Source organism: Colobus angolensis, unplaced genomic scaffold (genome assembly GCF_000951035.1).
Source record: "Colobus angolensis palliatus isolate OR3802 unplaced genomic scaffold, Cang.pa_1.0 Scaffold225, whole genome shotgun sequence".
Lineage (NCBI taxonomy): Eukaryota > Metazoa > Chordata > Mammalia > Primates > Cercopithecidae > Colobus > Colobus angolensis.
Window position 1 is genome coordinate 5,649,241 of NW_012115433.1, and position 22,335 is coordinate 5,671,575.

Sequence of the window (22,335 nt, forward strand, 5' to 3'; positions counted from 1 at the left end):
CAGTATCTCAAAAAATAAAATAAAATATCTAGGAACAAATTTAACCAAGGAGGTGAAAGACCTCTACAAGGAAAACAGCAAAACACTAATGAAAGAATTGAACAAATGCAAAGCCACACCATGTTAACGGATTGGAAAACTTAATTGTTAAAATGACCATACTACCCAGAGCAATCTACAGGTTCAGTGCAATCCCTATCAAATTACCGATGTCATTTTTCACAGAATTAGAAAAACAATTGTGCAGCTAATCTAAGCACAACAGTTTTGGCATCCATTGAGTGGAAAATTTGTTCAACTTTAATTTTTCTGTCAGACTTGTATAAGCTGAACCAATTGAGATGTCTGTGGTTTTGGCTATTGTTCTGCCATTAATTGATTTTTTTCCCTCAAAAATTGATGTGGATGATCTGCTACTGAGGGCTTCATCTTCAACATCATCTTGTCTCTTCTTCAGTTGACTTATTTATTTGTAAGCTGCTGATTTCTTTGGACATTGTTTCCCATAAACTTTTTGTGAAGCATCAATAATTTCATCATTCTTCCCCTCAAGCTTTGCCCTAAGTTTGATGTTTGTCTTTGCTTCAATTTTAGCAGAATTCATGTTGCTCTGATAGGAGTCCTTTTCAAACTGATGTCTTAGCCTTCTTAGTGCCTCAAACTAGAGTCTACTTAGATACGCTATAACAAGAGTTGATGAGTTTATGTGAATTTATGAGTTATAAGATAATTAATTTATTTTGGTGCAAAAAATTTTTAATCCATGCATATTTTTTCATAATATGCATTTTCTATGAACCTTTTGAAGACCCCTACTACTGATTCTGTTTCTCCAGAAAAGCCTAACTAAGACAAAAGGTTTAGCGATTTTTGCCCCAGAAGAATAAAGCTGACCATAAGACAGAGTTCTCAATCTCTTTCCAAAAACACCTGACTTCATTTTCAACAGGGTGTGGAAAAGTTTAAGCATATGGACACTATACAAAAGCACAGAGGTTGTGATAGCAATTGGAAGAAAATGATAGGTATATGAGAGATACAAGCTCAACTGTAGGTCAGCAAGTTTGCTGGACAGGACCTGGAACATAGACAGCTGGGAGGAGCCCATCTGGATTTAGTACCAATGTCAAACAATGACCTCAGGAACTATCACTTTAAAAGATCCCAAAATGGATTGGCACAATATGTGAAGTGATATATGCCCACAGGATATTTTTTTTAAAAATAAAGACATCGGCCTGCAAGTAGTGGAACTAAATAATTGGGTGTGGTCATGGAAAGAAAGAGTGAAAGGGAGTCCTGATTAAACCACTATCATTCCACATCCAGAAGCTCAATTAACTCAAAGTAGGATAAATGCAAAGTGATATACCATCAGGCATGTCATAGTAAAAATACTGAAAGACAAAGACTAATGGAGTATCTTGAAAGTAGCAAAAGAAAAACTGCTCTTCACTTACAAAGGAACCCCAATAAGATTAACATCTGACTTCTCACTAAAAACATTGTAGACTGGAAGGCAGTGGAATGTATATTCAAAGTGCTTAAAGGGAAAAAAGAAGAAAAAAAAAACACATCCACAAAGAATCTTGTATTCTTCAAAAAATAAGATGAAATAAAGGTATCGTGAGACAGACTAAAACTCACAGATGTACCTTACAAGAAATACTAAGTGATCCCAGCCCAACCATATCAAAAAACAGTATCAGTAAAGTAATTATAAAAGACAATATAAATGCATATTTTTCCCTCCGAACTGACTTAAAAGGCAATTACATAAAACAATATGTATATAATGTACTTTTAGGCCTATAACATAGAGTTCTAATATATTTACCAATAGCAACACAAAGGAGGTGGTGGGAGCAAAGCTGTATTGGACTACGGAAATGACTTCAGATAGTAACTCAAGTCAATAGGAACAAAAGAAAAGATCCAGAAATGATAAAGAAAATGTTAATGTAAAAAAGCAATAAATATACACTTGGTCTCCTTTCTTCTCTCAGCTTCTTTAAAAGATAAAAATTTTATAAATTAATTAAAATTATAAATATAATGTAATGTTGGGTTTGTAACATTTATATTAATAGATGTAATATGTATAAAAATAATATTGCAATAAGGGAAAAGCTATGTAGATATGAGATATCTATATTTCACTGGCACAAAATTAATATCAATCTAAAGCTAATTCTGATACGTTAAAATATTTATGGTAAACCCTAAAACAATCTCTAAGGCATATAGTTGATTTTCATAATTCATTGTAGTTATGGTCTATAAAACCTCTGCAAACATTGAGTTGCAAACCGTGAATGAATTAATGACCTCTAATCACAACACTTTCGTTAACTGATCATTATATTACCTTGTTTTATTGTTGCTCTTTAAAGATATCTGATTACTAACAATGAAATTAGGGCAAACAGCACTGTAACTCATGCTCAATAAAGCTTATCTAACACATATGTTTTCTCCATAAGGGGTATCACAGTCCTCTTTAACTTAGGAACACTAGACAGCTAGCACTGCATTTGGGGAGCCATTTTTAAAAGGGAAGTCAACAAGAAAAATCACAAAAATGCAAAAGCCACGGCTCTAAGCAGAGCATGAAAATGACATGTGTCTACAGTATGACCACGAACACATTAAGACACAGCATCACCTACTCAACCTCAGCTGGAAGCGTGCACATCTGGAGACTCAAAATTTTCACCTCTCTGCACATGCACATGTCTACAAATGACCACAGATGTGCCATGCCTATTTATTTTGGGGTTGTAAATACATTTTTGCAGTAGGTGAATTCACAAATATAGAAACCACAAATAAAGACGATCAACTGTAACTTTAAAAAATACCTAGTGACTTGGGTGATTTTCCTTGACAAGTGACTTTCAGCCACTCTCTGCAGTCTCCATTCCAACATATCTACTTGCTCATTTCCATCCACATTATAGATTCCTTGCCTGTGATTTTTAGTTTTTTCGTGTGTTTTTGTTGGGGATCTTAGTCTAGTTTACATAGTGTCATGTTAAATAGAGGTATAAATGCTTGCTAAGTACTAAGCACATTTAATGTTAGAGATAATAAAATATTATTTTCTTAGAAAAATAGATCCTAAGGAATATTAAATATTGATATTTGTATTATATATTAGATTATATAACTATAATATGCAAATATGTATAAAAATATGCATGTGTTTAATTATTGTGTTTATAAAAACAATCAGCAAAATAGCCTTGAAAAAGCTAGTTATATCCTGTGAAAATTCTACATTTGGAGAAGAGAAATTAAAGCATAGTCAAAAGGTAATGAATTTATTATATAATATAATGATAGATATAATATCATAGGTTATCATAAAAGAGGGTATTAATTTGCTGTTTACCATGCTAGTTAATCCTGTCTTCTTTCTGTTAACGGTATGGATCTAGAAATAAGAAATCTTATAAATGAGAAGAAAAAAATTCAGCACCTTGAAAAGTAGATTTTTAAAAATTAACTCATTGAATATTATTGCAATGTTGTGTTTGCAGAGTTGTTGAGGAAACATACATTTGTTTCTGTTGACTGTTGAGAAAATTAAAGATGCACAAGTTGTAGCAGAACTTGTACCAATAAGGAGTCAACATCCAAAATACATAAGGCTAGCAGATATTTATTAATTGCCCAATAAATAAAGAGTTGTTAACCTGGGTGCATCTATCTTATATGGGCTTTGGTGGGAGAAGTGGCATATGGGTCTGTGAACACTATGAGCATTTTTCTGGAGAGCAAGTCTGTTGCTCTAAAATATAACTTTTGGAGCAATGCACTTGCTTTCCAGTCACTTTGTTGACAGACATGTGTCAGTTACCTCAGGACCATAAGCCTACAGGAAATTTGAATAGGTGAGAATTAAGAGAGGGGAGATATTAAATACAACCAATATTCTGCAGATATTTAATGAGAATCCTCTGTATACCACAACTGCTATTATTTGCCAGGTATATACTTTTAATAAAAGCGCAAAGTCCGTAGAACCCTTCTACATAATATGTAGATCATTTCAAAATGCAGCAAACAATATAGTCTGTGACCAAAGTTAAGGGCATAATAGAAGACATTTTGTTTTGTTCTTCACTGGTTTTGGCTAAAGTCAATTTAAAATGATTACAAATATTCAATGGAAATCCATGTAAGACTGTGATAACTTAATGTTTCAGCACTCCAACATATAGCATACATACTGTATACTAAGTTAAAAATATTTTTTCTTTCAAGGTAACTGAACTGCACAATATCAAAAATATAACCAGACTGCCCCGAGAGACAAAGAAGCATGCGGTGGCAATTATCTTTCACGATGAAACGTCGAAGACATTTGCCTGTGAGTCAGGTAAGCTGTTATTGGCCATCTACCCCTTGAGGAAATTGAGCTGCTTATGAGACAGTGGCCCAGGCGGATTAAGAAACACTATTGAACAGGATGGCCTACTGTAATGAGAATGTGCTGTAGAAGACTTCATTCAGAAGCTCAACATGTTGATATCCACCGATGATTTGGGGCCTGTTGTTACATGTCTGTGTCTGGATTTGGCTCCCAGGTGGTCTGCCTGTTGGGGTTTCCATTCAAGTTTTGAGAATTAAGTAAACAATACCTGGCAGGTATTGTTCGGGTGTATGACCAATATTCTGGTTCTTGCCCAGTGTGTCTCCAGGCATTTGGTAGGGCAGGAATCAGGGTGCTGTGCAAAAGTATGGCAGAGCAAAGCCCCAGTCCCCAGACAGCACAAAACAGAACTTTGAGCTATTTGTTGCTTTCATGGATTGTCAGTACTGCAAGTAAATACATTTCAGATTGAATTTTAGCATCTTGGTTCATAAAGCACTCTGACATTATTGAGACACAAGGCAGTTTATAGTTTGAACTTGCAGTATTTTTCATATTGGAATCCTTACGGTGTGTAATATATTAGTTGGCTTATCACTTTTTAAAGATTTTGCTCAATGCACTGGTGCATTTGTTTTATAATGGATGTTAGCAGAAAGTACCAAGGGTTTGCAAGATGTGAACTTAAACTAATGATTAGGTCTTTAGGGGAAATTTTATTCAGTATTTTTAAAAAGTAAAATGGTCCTTCTAGTTTTGTATACTTTGTTTATGGATGTCGTTAATACCAGGTTATATTATTCTAAAACTGATAATGTCCCTTTGCCTAACTGAAATTGCTCACACCTCTCACCGACCTTATCTTAGTATGGCTAAACTGAACTGGAATTTATCTCAGTGTTCCTCTTTTCTTGCATGCCTTTATCCATCTGTCCTGACATATTTCTCTTCACTTGCAATCTGACCTCATTTCATCATTTAAAATCGACATTTTGGAGTTGCACAGAAGCCTGTTAATTGATATAAATTCCCGTTTTGTAATACACCCTGTCCCAGCCTTGCTGGTAATAATATAATATCATCCAATGATTTTTCTGCCTTCCCGTCCACTGTCTTAAAACTGGTAAACCACTTTATTTTCTTCTGGGCTCCTAGTCTTTCATATTAAAACTGGTATTTAAAATAACTAAAAGGTAATGTTTAATATTTAAATTTCTAATTTTCCCAATTACTTTACATTTTCAAATTGTAGTGAGCAATATTGTGAATGTACAGGAAATACTGGAGCCTATTGATTTGTTAAAGAATGATATTTGGTTATATTTCTTTATGTGAAAATCTTATGTTGTGTTTGGAAAGATATTGACCTAAAATTCATGTTCAGTTAATAACATAATCATTCAATATATTGCTCCTTTCCATCTGATTACAATCTTGTATCCCATACTACAGTAGAAAATCATTTAATGCAATTTTATGTATTTATACAGATGGCTTTTCTGATTTACATCATTATAATCTACTCTCCATTTAACTTTCTATAGGTTTTAAAATAAACTAGGCTTGAGATTATAATAAAGCGTACAGGATTATGCCTTTTCAAATTTCTATATTCTTGGAAGTTACAGTAAATATACATTCCTAAAATTTTGTCTAAATATCTTTGCTTCTCCATGACTCTTTTCTATCTCATTTATCCTGGTATCACCTGAATGTCCTTGCCCTCATAGATCACAGAATATATACCAATGGCCCAATTGAAAGCAAAGCTCTGGTTTACATCCTGATACTTAAGAGCATTTTAATAGAAAAGGTGTATTATTTTAATAGAAAAGGTGTATTATCTGAATAGTACATTTGAGTTCTGTGTCCCATCATCTCAAGTTCTTAGTTTATAAATGTCAGTCTGTATAAGATACTGATATTATTCATTCAGAAACTCATATAAACATAATTGAAATTCAGCTGTACTTGTGTTTATATACTATCTGGAAATTTTGAAGTATGATTTGTTGAACTTTGTTGGTCTATGCACAACAGAGGACCAGGGTGTTCCAGACAGTGAGTGTGATAATAGGGCAGTGCCCTACTCCTGACCAGGTGCTACAGTCAGAGTCCTCATCATTACACAAGGCTCTGTGCAAACAAAACATTCTCCCTACTGGGTTGCCTTAACAAAAGCATTTAAATTTTTATTTAAAGGCCATAAAGATTTAGAATTTTAAAATAAAACTCCCAAGTACATCTAGCATCCAAATCTTTCTTGGTTCTTAGTAACAGGAACCAGTGTTTCTTGGCGAAATGGTAGATTCTAGAACTGGGGCATGAAATACACAAGATGAGCCCAGAGCATCTTGTAGCATCTTGTAGTGCCAGAAAGGAAGGAAGCACCGCAAAAATGCTGCTGTATGTCTGAGGGACACAGGAGTTCCCAGTGGCCAAAGATGGAACAATTTGAGTGATAAAATAAAGTAGCAAAGGATTATAACCCAAATTATAAATGAACATTTATGAGTCCATGCTTTAGCAATGATTGATGAATAAATACATACGAGAGTACAGAAAAATATCCCATGCAGGAAATGACAAATAATTTATGTAGATGCTGTATCCGCAGGAGGTGGAGCATGACTCCCTGTGCCTTAAATGGGGGATGTTCATAGTGACTTCGTCTCTAGGAGAATAGGATAGAAAGGGACCGGAGAAAACAACTTTATGGTGGAGAAAACTGACAGACACTGCCTCAGCCAGGTGACCAAAGTGAAGATCAACAATGATAAATCATGTTGAGAGAATCTACCCTTGATATGATGTGATCAAAAATAGCACTTTACCTCTGTGGTCTTCATCCTAACAACCTATAAACCCATGAGAATAACATCAGACACATCCTGATGAAGGAATGGGTATTTGTATTCCACAAAATTTGTATTCCACAGGTATTGTATTCCGCAAATACCTGCCCAGGCTGGATCAAAACTTTCAAGGTCATTACAAACAAGGAAAGCCTGGAAAACTGTCCCAACCAAGAGGGAGCTAAGAAGGCATGATGAATAAATGTAATATGGTATCTTGATGAGATCTTGAAACCAAAAAAGGACACTAAGTAAAAACTAAGGAAAATTTAATAAATTTTGGTGAATAGTTAGTAAAAGTTTATCAATACTAATTCATTAATTTTAACAAATGTACTATACTAATGTAAGATGTTACTAATAGGAGAAGATAGGTATAGGCTATATAGGAACTCAGTATTACTTTTGCAATCTTCTTTAAATCTAAAACTATACCAAAATGAGATATTTTTTGTTTAAAAATAATGTGGAAGTGAATAAAAATATATCAATGAACTAGAGTAGATTCAAGTATAATAGAAATCTAGTGTATTATCAAGGATATATTAAAAATTAGTAAAGAAAAATTACATCTTACAATAACTGCTGTTTGAAAAACTAAACTCTTACACCATCCTATTATAGAATGCTTTCAGAATGATGAAGTGATATTCATTATTTCTTAACAACGGAAATGACAATACTAAAATCATTGCCACTGTTCAGTGGCTTGAGAGGAAATGTTAGATGTTTACCTAGTGTCATGAACAATAATGAAGAACCAGACTTAGAGTTGTATTGTGAGGGTCCCATCTTTCAATATAGGTGATTCAGCAGAAGGCTGAGCCTACCACATGTTCTTTGAGTGAACTGAGCACTCCCCCTTCAGGGTCATTTTAGAATACTGTTTTATTGCTAACTTTGAAATAATTATCGAGGCCCTACTTGGTTTTCTCTGAAATGCTACCGTGCGAGCTTACCACACATCTGCAGGACAAATGGAAAGGTTACAAGATGGCTTACCTTTTGACACTGATTTCATAGTGCAAAAACCTACCCCTGAGGCCCTAACCCTACAATTCTGCCATCCTGCCTTACAGAGTGCCCTGTGGACATTTGTTACCAGTCTATACATCATGTAAAACCTATACCAGAATCTGCTCATCACAGCTATTACTACCATGTTAGTGTCTCTTACATAGATTTCTAGATACCCTAAAATATAGACATCTGTAGAAAGCTTTACTCGGTTCTTGTTGAGTCAAAAAGTTGAAATTAAAATGCATGTATTTGTGAAGCCTAACTTTAGGGAAACTATTTTGAATATTTAGTTATTATACAATTTATTCTCAGTGAAAAACATTTATAAAGAAATAGGATCATAATTTTATTTTAACTAGGATAATCTCAAAATATAAGCATCAAATTAGGGTCATTAATAGCATTCTTAATTGAAAATGACAAGTAGTGGTCTCAATAAATCACAGTGAGAATTCGAATCCATAATTTAAACTGAACACTGCAATTATTTTTAATATAAACAGATACTTTCTGTATTTCTAACTTTGAACTTTCCCATTATCAATTACCAGTGGGGAAAAATGGCTTATTTGGCATACTAATTAAGGAACTAGGATTAGTATAACCGCAAAAGACAAGGTTCTATTCTGTTTTATAAAAAATTTTGAACACACAGAATCCTCTTGCTAACAAAGACTGTTTCTTCTCATGTCTGAATTTCACACGCAAAAGTCTGACATGTGAAGGTTTCTTAATGTTGGTTTTATGGTTCGTGTAAGATTTTTGGGAAATGTAGGGCTCTTCATTAGGATAAAATGTTCTTAACTTCCCAGAGAAGAATTTCCTGACAACGTGGCTGAAGTTAGATACAAATGTTAATATAGAAGAATGCTTTTATTTGAATTTCTAACAAATGGTTTTCAACTACTTTAAATATGACCAACTTGAAAGTATTATTTCTTTTTTAAAACTACTTTTTATGTATAGATCTAAGTCTGCTTGAAACTAGTAGTTGAAGTGTTTGAGAAATAATGGCAAGATTTTTAATTGTCTCAACTTCATGACACATGCTGAACGGGATAAAAAAGAACGTGAAAATCATAAACAAGAAAGTTTATTACTTTGTAATGAAAATTATTTTTAGATAAATGTTAAGCTACAGTAGTTTATATCTGTTAATAAAATTTTATTCTCCAAGAAAATGCTGTGTCAAATAGATATTGTGTAGATTATTAAATATTCAAAAGAATTGCCAAGTGATAACAAGAAATCCACTTTCATTTTATTTGTATAAATTTGAGGCTACAAGTGCAGTTTTGTTATGTGGGTACATTGTGCAGTGGTGAAGTCTGAAGAAATCCACTTTCTAGTTTCGTAAGAGTGTCACTTGTCGGAGAGAATGTCTGAACCATGGCCTCAGGATAGAAAATTTCAAAAACTCCTTGTAGTTTTATGAGACCCCTGTTGGGAGAGATCTCTTTGCGCGCGTGTGTGTGTGTGTGTGTGTGTGTGTGTGTGTGTGTGTGTGTCTGTGTGTGTGTTTCAGAATCAGCTGAGATCAAATCATTTTGCAGCATTCAGGAAGTATTTGTCATTTTTAAAAGCTTAAACGTACAAAATGATAAGAAGTGACAGTAGTTTTACTGAAACCTTTCTGTAGTTCTGCAATAAGAGTAGGAAATGTATTAATGCAAAAAGTCCTCCCTGCAGCCTCATGCAAACTGTCCTGTCCCTTTAACCAAAGAAGAAACAGAGGTACTCTGAACCTCAGCACATGCTCTTAACAACTAGGTCACCCGCACAAGTTTTCACCTGAGTCCTGATGCTAATTACCAAACATATATTCACTTAACATAGATGACAGTCATATGCTGTCTTTTCCTTGAGGTCTCTCCTTAAGCACAAAGTATTACTAAGTCTAGGATAAAAGTTAAAACATCACTTTTTTTTCTGGTGGATGACTTGAAATGTAACAACAATAAAAGGTAGTATAATTTTCAATATTCTGAAAATAATCCCACTAATAATCTAAAGAATAAAAAGTATATTATATTGTCACAGAAAGTATTTGACAATATTCAAAGATGTGCATGATAAAAACTATGAGAAGACAAAGAATAGATGGGAACTTCCTCAACTTGATAAAGAATATCTGCAGAAACCTATGGCTACATCACACTTAAGATAAAAACCGATGCTTTCTCCATAGACTGGGAAGACAGAAAGCTTTCCTGCTCTCCTCCGTGCTGTGCAAGACAGTTCTGGAAGCTCTGCTATCACAGTAAGGCAAGAAAGAGAAATAAAAGACATACAGATTGCAAAGCAATGAATATAACTGCCCGTTTTTTGAAGGCGACATAATTGTTTTTATTTAAAAAATCCCGACCGGGTACAGTGGCTCACCACCTGTAATCCCAGCATTTTGGGAGGCCGAGGCAGGCAAATTACCTGACGTCAGGAGTTCAAGACCATCCCGGGCAACACAGTGAAACCCATCTCTACTAAAATACAAAAAATTAGCCGGGCATGGTGGCACACACCTGTAGTCCCAGCTACTTGGGAGGCTGAGGCAGGATAATTGCTTGAACCCAGGAGGCAGAGGTTGCAGTGAGCTGATCATGCCACTGCACTCCAGCCTGGGCAAGAAGAGCAAAACTCCATCTCAATCAATCAATCAATCAATCAATAAAATGCCCAAGGAGTTCTAAAATTATATGGAAAGAAAGACAACTCTCAATAAAATACATATAAAAGGAACAAACTTCAACAGAATAATGGCCACTTGTGAAAAGCCCACAACTAACATCATAATCCATGAAGAACTGAAAGCTTTTTCTCAAAGATCTGGTACAAGGCAAGGATACTCACCCTTGCCACTTCTTTTTTTTTTTTTTTTTTTTTGGAGACAGAGTCTGGCTCTGTCGCCCAGGCTGGAGTGCAGTGGCCGGATCTCAGCTCACTGCAAGCTCCACCTCCCAGGTTCACGCCATTCTCCTGGCTCAGCCTCCGGAGTAGCTGGGACTACAGGCGCCGCCACCTCGCCCGGCTAGTTTTTTGTATTTTTTAGTAGAGACGGGGTTTCACCGTGTTAGCCAGGATGGTCTCGATCTCCTGACCTCGTGATCCACCCGTCTCGGCCTCCCAAAGTGCTGGGATTACAGGCTTGAGCCACGGCGCCCGGCCTACCCTTGCCACTTCTATTGAACATAGCACCGTTAAGTCCTGCGCAGAGAAATTAGACAAGAAAAAGAAACAAAAGATGTCCAAATTAGAATTACCCCTGTTTGCAGATGACACAATCCTATGTGTAGAAACCCTAAGGGCTCCATTTAAAAACTGTTAGGGCAAATAAACGAATTCAGTGAAGATGCAGGATACAAGATCAACATATAAAAATCAGTAACACTTATGTACACTAACAACAAATGATTCAAAAAGGAATTTTTTTTCCTTTTTGCTTTTTTTTTCTTTCTTTTTTGAAACGGAGTCTCTCTCTGTTGCCCAGGCTGCTGGAGTGCAGTCGCACAATCTTGGCCCACTGCAACCTCCGCCTCCCAGGTTCAAGCAATTCTCTGCCTCAGCCTCCTTCAAAAAGGAAATTTTTAAAAATAAGTCTGTCTATCTAAATTGTGTTTAAAAAATAAAATACTTAAGAGTAAATTTAACCACGGATGGTTTTATGTGTTACTCTTTCATGAATCCCAGCACATAACAAAAGATTCCTGGGTCAGCGAAAAGAATTTCTTTTCCCCAAGTCTGAAAGAGGCAATGTGATTAGCCCAGATGGATGCCTGCACATGCAGTGGGGGTCACAGTTGCAGAACCTAGAACCAGAAACTAGGCACTTTTTAAACAACCAGCAGGTATTGCAACAAGCAGCAAACAAGCCAACCCCCTTACCTCCAGGGGGAGTGGGCAGTTACCTGGTAGGCACACTTGATCTACTTTGTTGCCTTTGAAACGTAAAAAGTCATAAAAAAGGAAGATGATCTACTTTATTTTATGAGGCCAGCATAGTAACATCTGATATTATTCTGTTTTAATATACTTTTAACTTTAAATTTAAAAATTAACAAAAAGCTACAGTAATATACAATAGCAGGAAAAAGGTAAATATTCAGGAGGGATTTAATTACTATATAAAGAAAAATAACAAGCCTTATTTATAAACATAAAACAGATCGTTTCCTTGGATATAAAAACATAATATTAAAATACAAACTTCTCCCAAAACACAATATTAAAATATAAACTTCTCCCAAAACACAGTATTAAAATATAAACTTCTCCGATGTTAATAGTGCATTTTAATATAGTTCCTACTTGGATGTCAACAAAATTTTGCTTTTAGATTAGGGAAAATTATTTAAAATTTATATGGAATAATATCTATGAATAACCAAAAGACAATATGTTAAAGTCTAAAAACATTTCAAAGAAAATTTGGAAAACTGTGTGCTTAATCTAGGGATTGTAGAGACCTTCTTTATAAAGACAGAAGCTCCAAAACTCTAAAACATGACTGATGTATCTGAGCCTAAAAAGTCAAACAGCTCTCCTACAGCAAAGGATTCACAAGCAGAGTCACTACACAAATTAGTTTTAGAAGAATTTTGGAAATGCAGGTAACAGATAAAATGTTAAAAACTACAATGTGAAAAAAACTCTTATAAAGTGGCAAGGAGGAAATGTTAACAATTACAGTTATGCAAAGATTATGACTAGACAATTCACATTTTTATAAACACAGATGGCAAAATTGTTTTTAAGAAGACTTAAATTGTAAAATAGTTAGAGATATAAAAAATCAAAATAATAATGAGAATAAACCCAAGATTAAAAGGAACCCTCAGTTCAAGTTATAAATTTATTTGAAATCTTACAACTAAGCCTTTAATCTATTTTGATTTGATGTTTGGATATAGTGTAAGATAAGGGTCCAATTTCATTTTTTCTACGTGGATTTCCAATTTTCCAACACTATTTGTTGAATAGCTTATCCTTTGCCCACTATGTGTTCTTGGTACCCCTGTTGACTATATATGTGTGGATTCATTTCTGGGCTCTCTATTCTGGGTCATAGGTCTATATGTCTGCCTTCTTACCAGTATTACACTGTTTTGATTATGGTAACCTTGTAATATATTTGAAATCAGGAAATGTGATACCTCCAGCTTTATTCCTGTTTCTCGAGATTGATTTGGATATTCACAGTCTTTTGTGGTTCCATATGAATTATAGAATGTTTTATTTTTGTAAAAAAAGAAAAGTCATTGAAATTTTGATACAGTTTGCATTGAATCTGTGGATTGTTTTGGGTAGGATGACATTTTACCAATATTAATTCTTCAAATCCATGAGCAATAGATGTTTTTCCATTTGTTTGTATCTTTTTGAATTTCTTTCATAAATGTTTGTGTTTTAAAGCATACAAATTTGGGAGGCTGAGGCAGGTGGATCCCAAGGTCAGGAATTCGAGACTAGTCTGGCCAACATGGTGAAACCCCGTCTCTACTAAAAGTACAAAAATTAGCTGGGCACAGTGGCAGGCACTTATAATTCCAGCTACTCAGGAGGCTGAGGCAGGTGAATCGCTTGAACCTGGGAGGTGGAGATTGCAGTGAGCTGAGATGGCACCACTGCACTCTAGCCTGGGCAACAGAGCAAGACTATCTCAACAAAAAAAAAAAAAAAAGAAAAGAAAAAGAAAAAAAAACTTTCACTTAACTTTTAGTTAAGTTTATTTCTTAAGTATTTTATTCTTTATGGTGCTATTGTAAAACTCCTAGAAGAAAACATAGGGGAAAATTTTATCTCCTTGGTCTAGAAAAATGATTTCATGGCTATAACACAGAAAGCTCAGATAACAAAAGCAAAAATAGGTGACTGGAAATTGTCTCAAACTAAAAAGCTTCTAAACAGTGAAGAAAGATAGCAACAGAATGAAAAGGCAGTCTACAGAATGGGAAAAAATACTTGCTAACTACCTGATTAGCAGTTAGTTTCCAGAATATATTAGGCATGCGTACATCTCAATAGCAAATAACTAAATTATCCAATTCAAAAACAGAATAAACATCTTTCCAAAGAAGACATACAGATGGTCAACAGGTGTATGAAAGGTGCTCTAAACATAACAAATCATTATAAAAATGTAGAGCAAAATCATAATGAATATTATGAAAATGTAAATGAAACCTGCCAGGATGGCTATTACAAAAAATAAAAGATAAGACGACAAGTGTCGGCAAAAATATGGAGAAATTGGAACCCTAGTGTATTAACAATGGAAATGCAAATTGATGCAGCTCTTATAGAAAACAGTATGGAAGTTCCTGAAAACATTAAAAAGGAGAATTACCATATGATCTGACAATCCCATTTCTGAGTATTTATCAAAAGAATTAAAACCTGGATCTTGAAGAGATGTTAACACTTCTATGTTTATTGCAGCACTTTCACAATAGCCAAGATATGGAAACAATCTGAATGTTGATCAGTTGATGAGTGGATTAAGAAAATGTGGACTATACATACAATAGAGTGGTATTCAATCTTTAAAAAGAAGGAAATTCTGCAATATGCAACAACATGGATGAATCTTGAGAGCATTATGCTAAGTGAAATAAGCCAGTCACACAAAAAACAAATACTGCCTGATTTCACTTATGTCAAGTATCTAAAATAGTCAAATTTGTAAACCCGAAGAATGAAATAGTAGTTACCAGAAGGTAGGGGCTAACCAATGGGCATAAAGTTTCAGTTAAGCGAGGTAAATAAGCTCTAGAGATCTCTACAACATTGCACCTCTACTCATTAATAATGTATTGTCTTTTAAAAATTTTGTTAAGAGGATAGAGCTCATGTTAAGTGTTCTTATCACAATAGAATAAAATTTTAAGAAAGGGGAAAAATGAGTTCTCACATTTATTTCCCATGGAAATGTAGGTAAAAGTATATTCTCATAATGGCTAATAGGAATACGAATTGTTGTCCCTAGGTTTTCAAGAAACTTGGCAATTGCTATTAAATAAACATGCATACCCTTGATTCTATGAACCTCTTTGGGAATATATCTCATAAGCATATACACTAATACATGAAGATATAGGTTCAAGAACATTAAATACATTATGTATATGGCAAAAAAATTGGAAATGTATGCCTATCAATAAAACAGTTGAGCATTTATGGTGTATAGTTATTCCATGAAATATTTTGCAATCACTAGAAAGAATTGTAATTAAACCCTTTGAAAAGATTTCAGTCAAACTTAGTTCTTCATGCCAAGCAACCAACCAAGAAGTACGCAACGAACATAGTCCACCCCCCCATCTGTGGATACTGCCTCTGTGGAGTCAACCAACGATGAATTGAAAATATTTCGAAAGAAAAATAACAATACATCAATAAAAAACAATACAAATTAGGAAATATAGTATAACAATGATTAACACATCATTTAAATTGTATTACATATTGTAAGTAATCAGGATGTACTTTAAAGTATTGGGGAGGTTATATGCAAACACTGCAGTATTTTACGTGAGAGATTTGAGCATTCATTGATTTCGGTATTTGAGGGTTAGGGAAGAGGGTCCTTAAACCAATCCCCTATGAATATTTAGGAGCAACTGTAATCACATATTTAAGGGAAACAAAGAGAAAAAGAGTTTTAACAACTGCTGCCCGAGGTAAGGGAGGATAATAGTGAGGTGAACGGAAAAGGAAGAGGGACAAAAAAGGCAACCAAAAAAGGAAAGGTAGTACAACTATTATGTACCCATAAAAATGAAAAATACAAAAAGGAAAGAGAAGATAAAATGAACAAAACATCAAGTATACAATTTATTGCATTCACATGAAATTATGCATATGTGAATTTGTGCATGAATGTGTTCAGTATTTTTAAGTAAGTTAATCATCAGGAAATGCAAATTAAAACTGCAATGAGGCGCATAGTGATGTACCTATCAGCATGACTAACATTTTTAAAAAATTAGCGACACCACCAAGTGCTTGTGAGGATGCAGAAAAACTAGATCTCTCATGTGTTGCTGTTGGGAAATGTAATTTGGTACCGTCAGTTTGGAAAATTGTTCAGCAGCTTCTCATAAAATTAAACATGAAATTAACGTACACCCTAGAAATTACACTCTTGGGCATTTATCCCAGAAAAAAAGGAAAAAGGAACAAGTACACACACACACACCCCCCTGTACCTGAATGTTTATACTAGCTTTATTTGTAAGAGCCCCAAACTGGAAAGAACTCAGATGTCCTTCAACAAACTGTGGTATCTTCACACCATGACATAAAAACTCTTCACCAGTACAGAAAAGAACTCTTAATATATGCAGCAACCTGGGTGAATCTGGAGGGGATTTCACTAAGTGACAAAAAGCACATCCCAAAAGGTTTTAGATACCATGTGATTCTGTTTATGTATCTTTTCAATGACAAATTTTAGAAATGGAAGACAGATTAGTAGTTGCCAAAAGTTAGGAATGGGGCTGAAAGTGTGGGGACAGGAGGGCTGTATGGTCACTAAAAAGTAACAGAGCTTGTATTGGAACTGTGCAACACTGATTGTGGTGGTGCGTACACAAGCCTCCACAAGTGATAAATTATATAAAACTTACACACACACAGGAGTAAAACTGGGAAACCAGAATAAGATCAGTGGACGATCAATGTCAACACCCTGGTTGTCATATTATACTGCTCTTTTGCAAAATGTTACCATTGGGGGAAACTGGACAAAACGTGCACAGGATGTCTCTATCATTTCTCATAACTACCTGTGAGTCTATAATCATCTCAGTCAAATTATCAACGAAAAGTAAATTAGGTATATGTCTATGATCTTAAGGTTGTCTATAGTGTATATTTAAGTTAAAAAAAAAAAACCCAGGATGGGAAGACAATTGCAGAAAAATTTGTTTTCCTTAGGTTTTCAAGAAAACTGGCTATTGCTATTTCCTATAACATGGTAAAAAGAAACTAACTACAAAACCAAAAATAATCCTCAACCTGTACCTGTGTGGCTTGTACATGTTTATGAGCAGGAAGACATTTGTATGCGAGGGTGCAGATGTATGTCTTGCTCTTTTCTAACATAGAGGCCTTGCATGAGCTGCTTCCCTGCCTACCCCCGCCCGGCACCAATACCTCACCCAACCGACTCCTACATCTCCTTCCATTTTCAGCGTAAGGGTCTCCTGCTCTGTGCCCCCTCACGCTGCTTAGTGCCTTTGCTCCCCACTCCCATAGCACCCTAAAGCTGGGCTTCAACACTCTCTGTTCAAGGTCTCTCTACTCTGCCAGATTTTAACTCAGTGAGGATGTGTGCATATTGGCTTACTTACACCCCTGTATTCCTAACACCACATGCTAATAAAAGTGTGTTGAATTATTAATACCTGAATTAGTAAAATTTATACTTGTTTTATCTTAATGTATATTTCTTGGATAATTCTTTCTTTTTTGCTTTTCTTTCCCTTTTGAGACAGGGTCTTGCTCTGTTGCCCAGGCTGAAGTGTAGTGGCATGATCATGGCTCACTGCAGCCTCTACCTTCCTGGCTCAGTAAATCCTCCCACCTGTAGCTGGGACTCCAGCTATGTACCACCATGCCTGGCTAATTTTTGTATTTTTTGTAGAGATGGGGTTTCGTTATGTCGCACAGGCTGGTCTCGAACTCCTGAGTTCAAGCCATCCACCCGTCTCGGCCTCTCAAGTGCTGGGATTACAGGCAGGAGCCATGGTGCCTTGCCTATTGCTTTTTTCAAAACAAATTTTAAAGACTATGTGCTTTGTGTTTGTGATGTGAGAGTGAACGACCAGCGTGCTGTGTGTGTGTGTGCATGTGTGTGTAAAAGTGGTTATGGCACACCAGGCCTGCAGCAGTAACTCTGCAAGTAAAGCATTTCTGTACATAATGAGAAATTCAACGTTTTGCTTATTCATTAAAAAGAGAGCCCTCCTTTCATTTTGTATGTCCCAGTCTCAAGGCAATGGCTAGTAAATGAAAAAGGAGATGACGTAGAGAAACCCAAAGTTTGGTTAATAGATTCTGCTTACCTTCATTAAAAAAAACAAAAGAGGAAAAAAAGAGTATAACTGTGTCAGCATATGAAACCTAAAAACTTACTTTCAAATAATTTAGGACAAGTAAATTTTTAAGTCTGAATTACTGTTTAATTTCCTAAATAGTTATATGAAGCATTGAATGTATTCCATAATATAATGAGGATATTTTTATAGGCTCTTCCATCCAAAATATGTAATGGAATATGTATCAATTGAATAAATTCTTCCACATGAAAAATTGTAAAAATAAATTGTGTAAATCCCAAATCTCAATATATTCATATATTTATAATTAACTTTTTAAGTTTTCTGAGTATTACCTCATGCCTGAAATACCTGGTTATCAATTTATCACATTTCAGTTTATTCAAATTTTATTTCTCAAAGTCTGTATCTTTATTTCAAAGACAACATTGTTTACTAAAGTAATACCTTTTTCCCATAGTGATTTGTGTTAGGCAATACATTTGTCTCTTACAATATTATCACGAATTTTTCTAAGAATTTTTTTCCAGAGGAGTCTGTCGTTTTCTGCTTCTCAGACTTGGCATAATCTTTCCTACCACAAGTCATCTAGAAAAGATGCTGTTAAAAATCATCCTTGAATTCAAAAAAATCAACCTTGAATTCAAAATGACAGGGAGTAGGCATACAGTTAAACCTTTCTTTCCATTAGCATTTTTCAGGTTTACTGAGGCATAATTAGCAAAAAATTCTGTTTATTTAAGGTATACAACTTGATGTTTCAATATACGTATGCTTCATAAAGTGGTCACCACAATAAAGCTAATTAAAATATCTGTCACTTCATATAATTATCGCTTTTTTTCTTTGTGCGTGTGCTTGTAAGAATACTTAAGATCTACCCTGTTAGCAAATAGATGCAATCACAAAACCTGTATTGGTTTCAATATGTGGCATAGAACCTGTATATAGAAATTAATTTGTTTTGCATCTATGTTACAGCCATAGACACTAAACAAATAATCTGTACTTAGACATAGGTGAATGGAGCCTACCGTCAAGTCCAATGACTATTCATTAACATTATAATAAAGAATCTATATATACACACACACACACACACACACATACATATGTGTATGTTATTTCACTAAAAATATTTTTACTCGATTTTTTTTAAAAAAGCATTTCTATTTCCTTATTTGGAAATCCTTTTGAAGCATGTAGATTATTTAGGATTAGAAGGGCTCACTTTCTGCTTAAGAATAGAGGAAGTGTCCCTCATATAAAGGTTGTATAGAGTTCAGGTACTCATCCCAGATTATAGAACTTTTCATCTTTATGGCCACAAAGCTGATTTAATAAAAGTAAGATAGTAAAACAACTAATAGATTTTATCAATGTTAGATCAGTGGTATAGACAAATATGACTAAGTTATTGCAAATATAGTATATAGAACCCCAAATAACAGCTGGTATGTATCCATGACAAAGGAGAAAATCAATTTTACTGCATTTAAGAAGCCAACTTAGGGTATGACATTAGAAAAATTATTCACTAGTGCTGCTTAGAGTTATATGGTCTGTGGGCAAACATAATACTTCAGTTTCAAGTGATGTCAGTCCAGCACTTTTATGGACATTCCATTACTCTGGGGATAATGGGAAACATTTCTGTTTACTGATTGTTCAATACAAAAGACAACTTGAATAAAGCTGGAACAACTTATATTTCTAGCTGACTCAGTCACTGTGGAATAGAATTGCTGGTTTATAACCATCTGCTTCTCAGCCATCCTGCTAAGAGATGTGGAAGAAATCATTAAAAACAGAATATAGTGGCCTTATGTTATCTGAAATGTATTGAGATTTCGAAGTTAATTCTTTAGAGAAAGTGGAATGCTGTACAGCAATGTCAGTGGAATGAGACTTTAAATTTTTAATGCCCTTCACAATTTCACGTTGAAGAAAAATACCAAACCTTAAGCTGCACATACCTCCACCAAAAGTTTACATTATTTTGGTGAAATTTGGGTATGGCGTTGTCAGATTGGCATAACAAACCAGAGACAAAACTGGTTTGAGCAAAGTTTGATGTGACTAAACTGCCCTGCAGTGTCCAGCCTCTACTGTGTATGGGATATCAGTGAAATGGGTGTGTTCAGTTGAAAGTAATTTCTCTTTGACACCAAAATCATAACCAAGGTGAACCGCTTTCATTTAGGATGAGGGTGGCTAATGCATTTTTTCTAAAAGAGATTCTTGGATTTGATACATTGGAAGTAAGAAAGGAATGAGTTCCTAGTGGGATAAAAAAAATATTGGCTGCTAAACACTAAGGATAAACAATACAGTTAAGTGTGATATACAGAATACTAATGTATCCCGGTATCATCGCTCACTAAACACTGATGAACTCTAGAAATTAATGGCAAAAGAATAAAATCCAGAAATCTAGTACATATCCTGATAGGCTTCTCTTCCTGTTCCCAGCTTCAGTGGAGTGTTACTATCACACTGGTACTGCTTTGTTTCCCTGTCTTTGAACTTCGTGAAGAGTAGGAAGAGCTACCACTCGTGACTGTCTGCTCTGCGTCAGTGTCTGTGTGGCATCCCAGCACCTCTCACCTCCACCAGGCCATGCTCATTGCTGGGCTGCCCAGGCCTGGCCTTCCCATCACTTTACACAACAAAGCCCTAGCTGGCCCCTTCTCTAAGTCAACCAAGTAGATTTTTCCAAAAGTCAACCAAGCTCCAGAAAGTAACTTTAGAACTAACTACTAGATATGCAAGAATTTAGAAACTACTTTTTAAAAAACATTTTATGAGCAATTAACATACAGTATCAACTGGTAAATGGTTGTTGAGGAGTTGTCATTGTCATTCCTTATTTTTGTACATTAAGAAAATATACTTCTGCTTTATTTGCAGAATTTACATAAAGCATATTACCTTGCTTCCCACTTCAAAGTTTTACCATATGATACCCTGTTAAACAGAATTGTGCTTTTTTAAGAAATTAAGACCTCTATAATTGGGTGCCAGACATTTTGAAATCTTTGTAGCAAAAAAAATGGTTTGAATATTTTTATGCATATACAAACAAAACCTTTCATTTGAAGTGTTGAATGAGGACTTAAAAATATTATATATATTTCTTACAGTAGCAATCTGTCTTAATAAGCTAACAAGAATATCCAAGACTTTTAAATTTAAACTTTCTAGAATATGTTCTAAATAATTAATATCCAGTAGTACAATAGACCTGAGGACTGAGTTTACTTTTTGCCAACTTGTCCCTTGTGTATCATATATTTGTAAAAAAAAAAAAAAAAAAAAATCACTACAAACAGATTAGGAAGAGGTTTTTAAAATGCAGTGTGCTCTGGTATCAGAAAACAGAGCCTTAGGCTGGGAGTGGTGGCTCATGCCTTTAATTTCAACACTTTAGGAGGCCAAGGTGGGAGGATAGAGTGAGCCCAAGAGGTCGAGGCTGCTGTGAGCTGTGATTGTACACCTCACTCCAGCCTGACAGAGAGAAAGAAAAGAAAGAAAAGGAAGGAAGAGAAGGAAGGAAGGAAGGAAAAAAGGAAGGAAAGAAGGAAAAAAGGAAGGAAGGAAGGAAGAAAAGGAAGGAAGGAAGGACTGAGCGATAGGAGAAAAAGAAGAAAGAAAAAAGAATGAGCGATAGGAGAGAGAGAGAAAGAAAAGAAAGGAAGGAAGGAAGGAAGAAAAGAAAAGAAAAGAGAAAGAAGGAAAGGAAGGAAAGAAAGAAGGGAGGGAGGGAGGGAGGAGGAAGTAAGGAAAAGGACAGAGCGATAGGATAAAAAGAATTTGTAGTGGGTTGATTTGTGTCCCCACAAAATATATGTTCAGGTCCTAACCTCCAGTACCTGTGAATGTGACCTTATGCAGATGTAAGGTGTTTTAGATGTAATCAAGTCAAGATGAGTTCATATCAGTTTAGTGTCGGCCCTAAATACAAGGACTGATGTCTTTGAGACAAGAGAGGGAAAGATTTGGATACAGAAACACATAGGAGACATGG

The 22,335-nt window shown here is 35.0% G+C and overlaps 1 protein-coding gene across 1 annotated transcript in view; it reads left to right on the top strand.

The window, feature by feature from the left end:
* The window catches only part of DOK6 (docking protein 6), a 424,659-nt gene that overhangs the window by 178,530 nt on the left and 223,794 nt on the right, over nt 1–22,335 (top strand). The window contains exon 3 of the mRNA XM_011944081.1: nt 4,270–4,384. Coding sequence (XP_011799471.1) covers nt 4,270–4,384 — 115 coding nt within the window. The remainder of the gene's footprint in view (nt 1–4,269; nt 4,385–22,335) is intronic.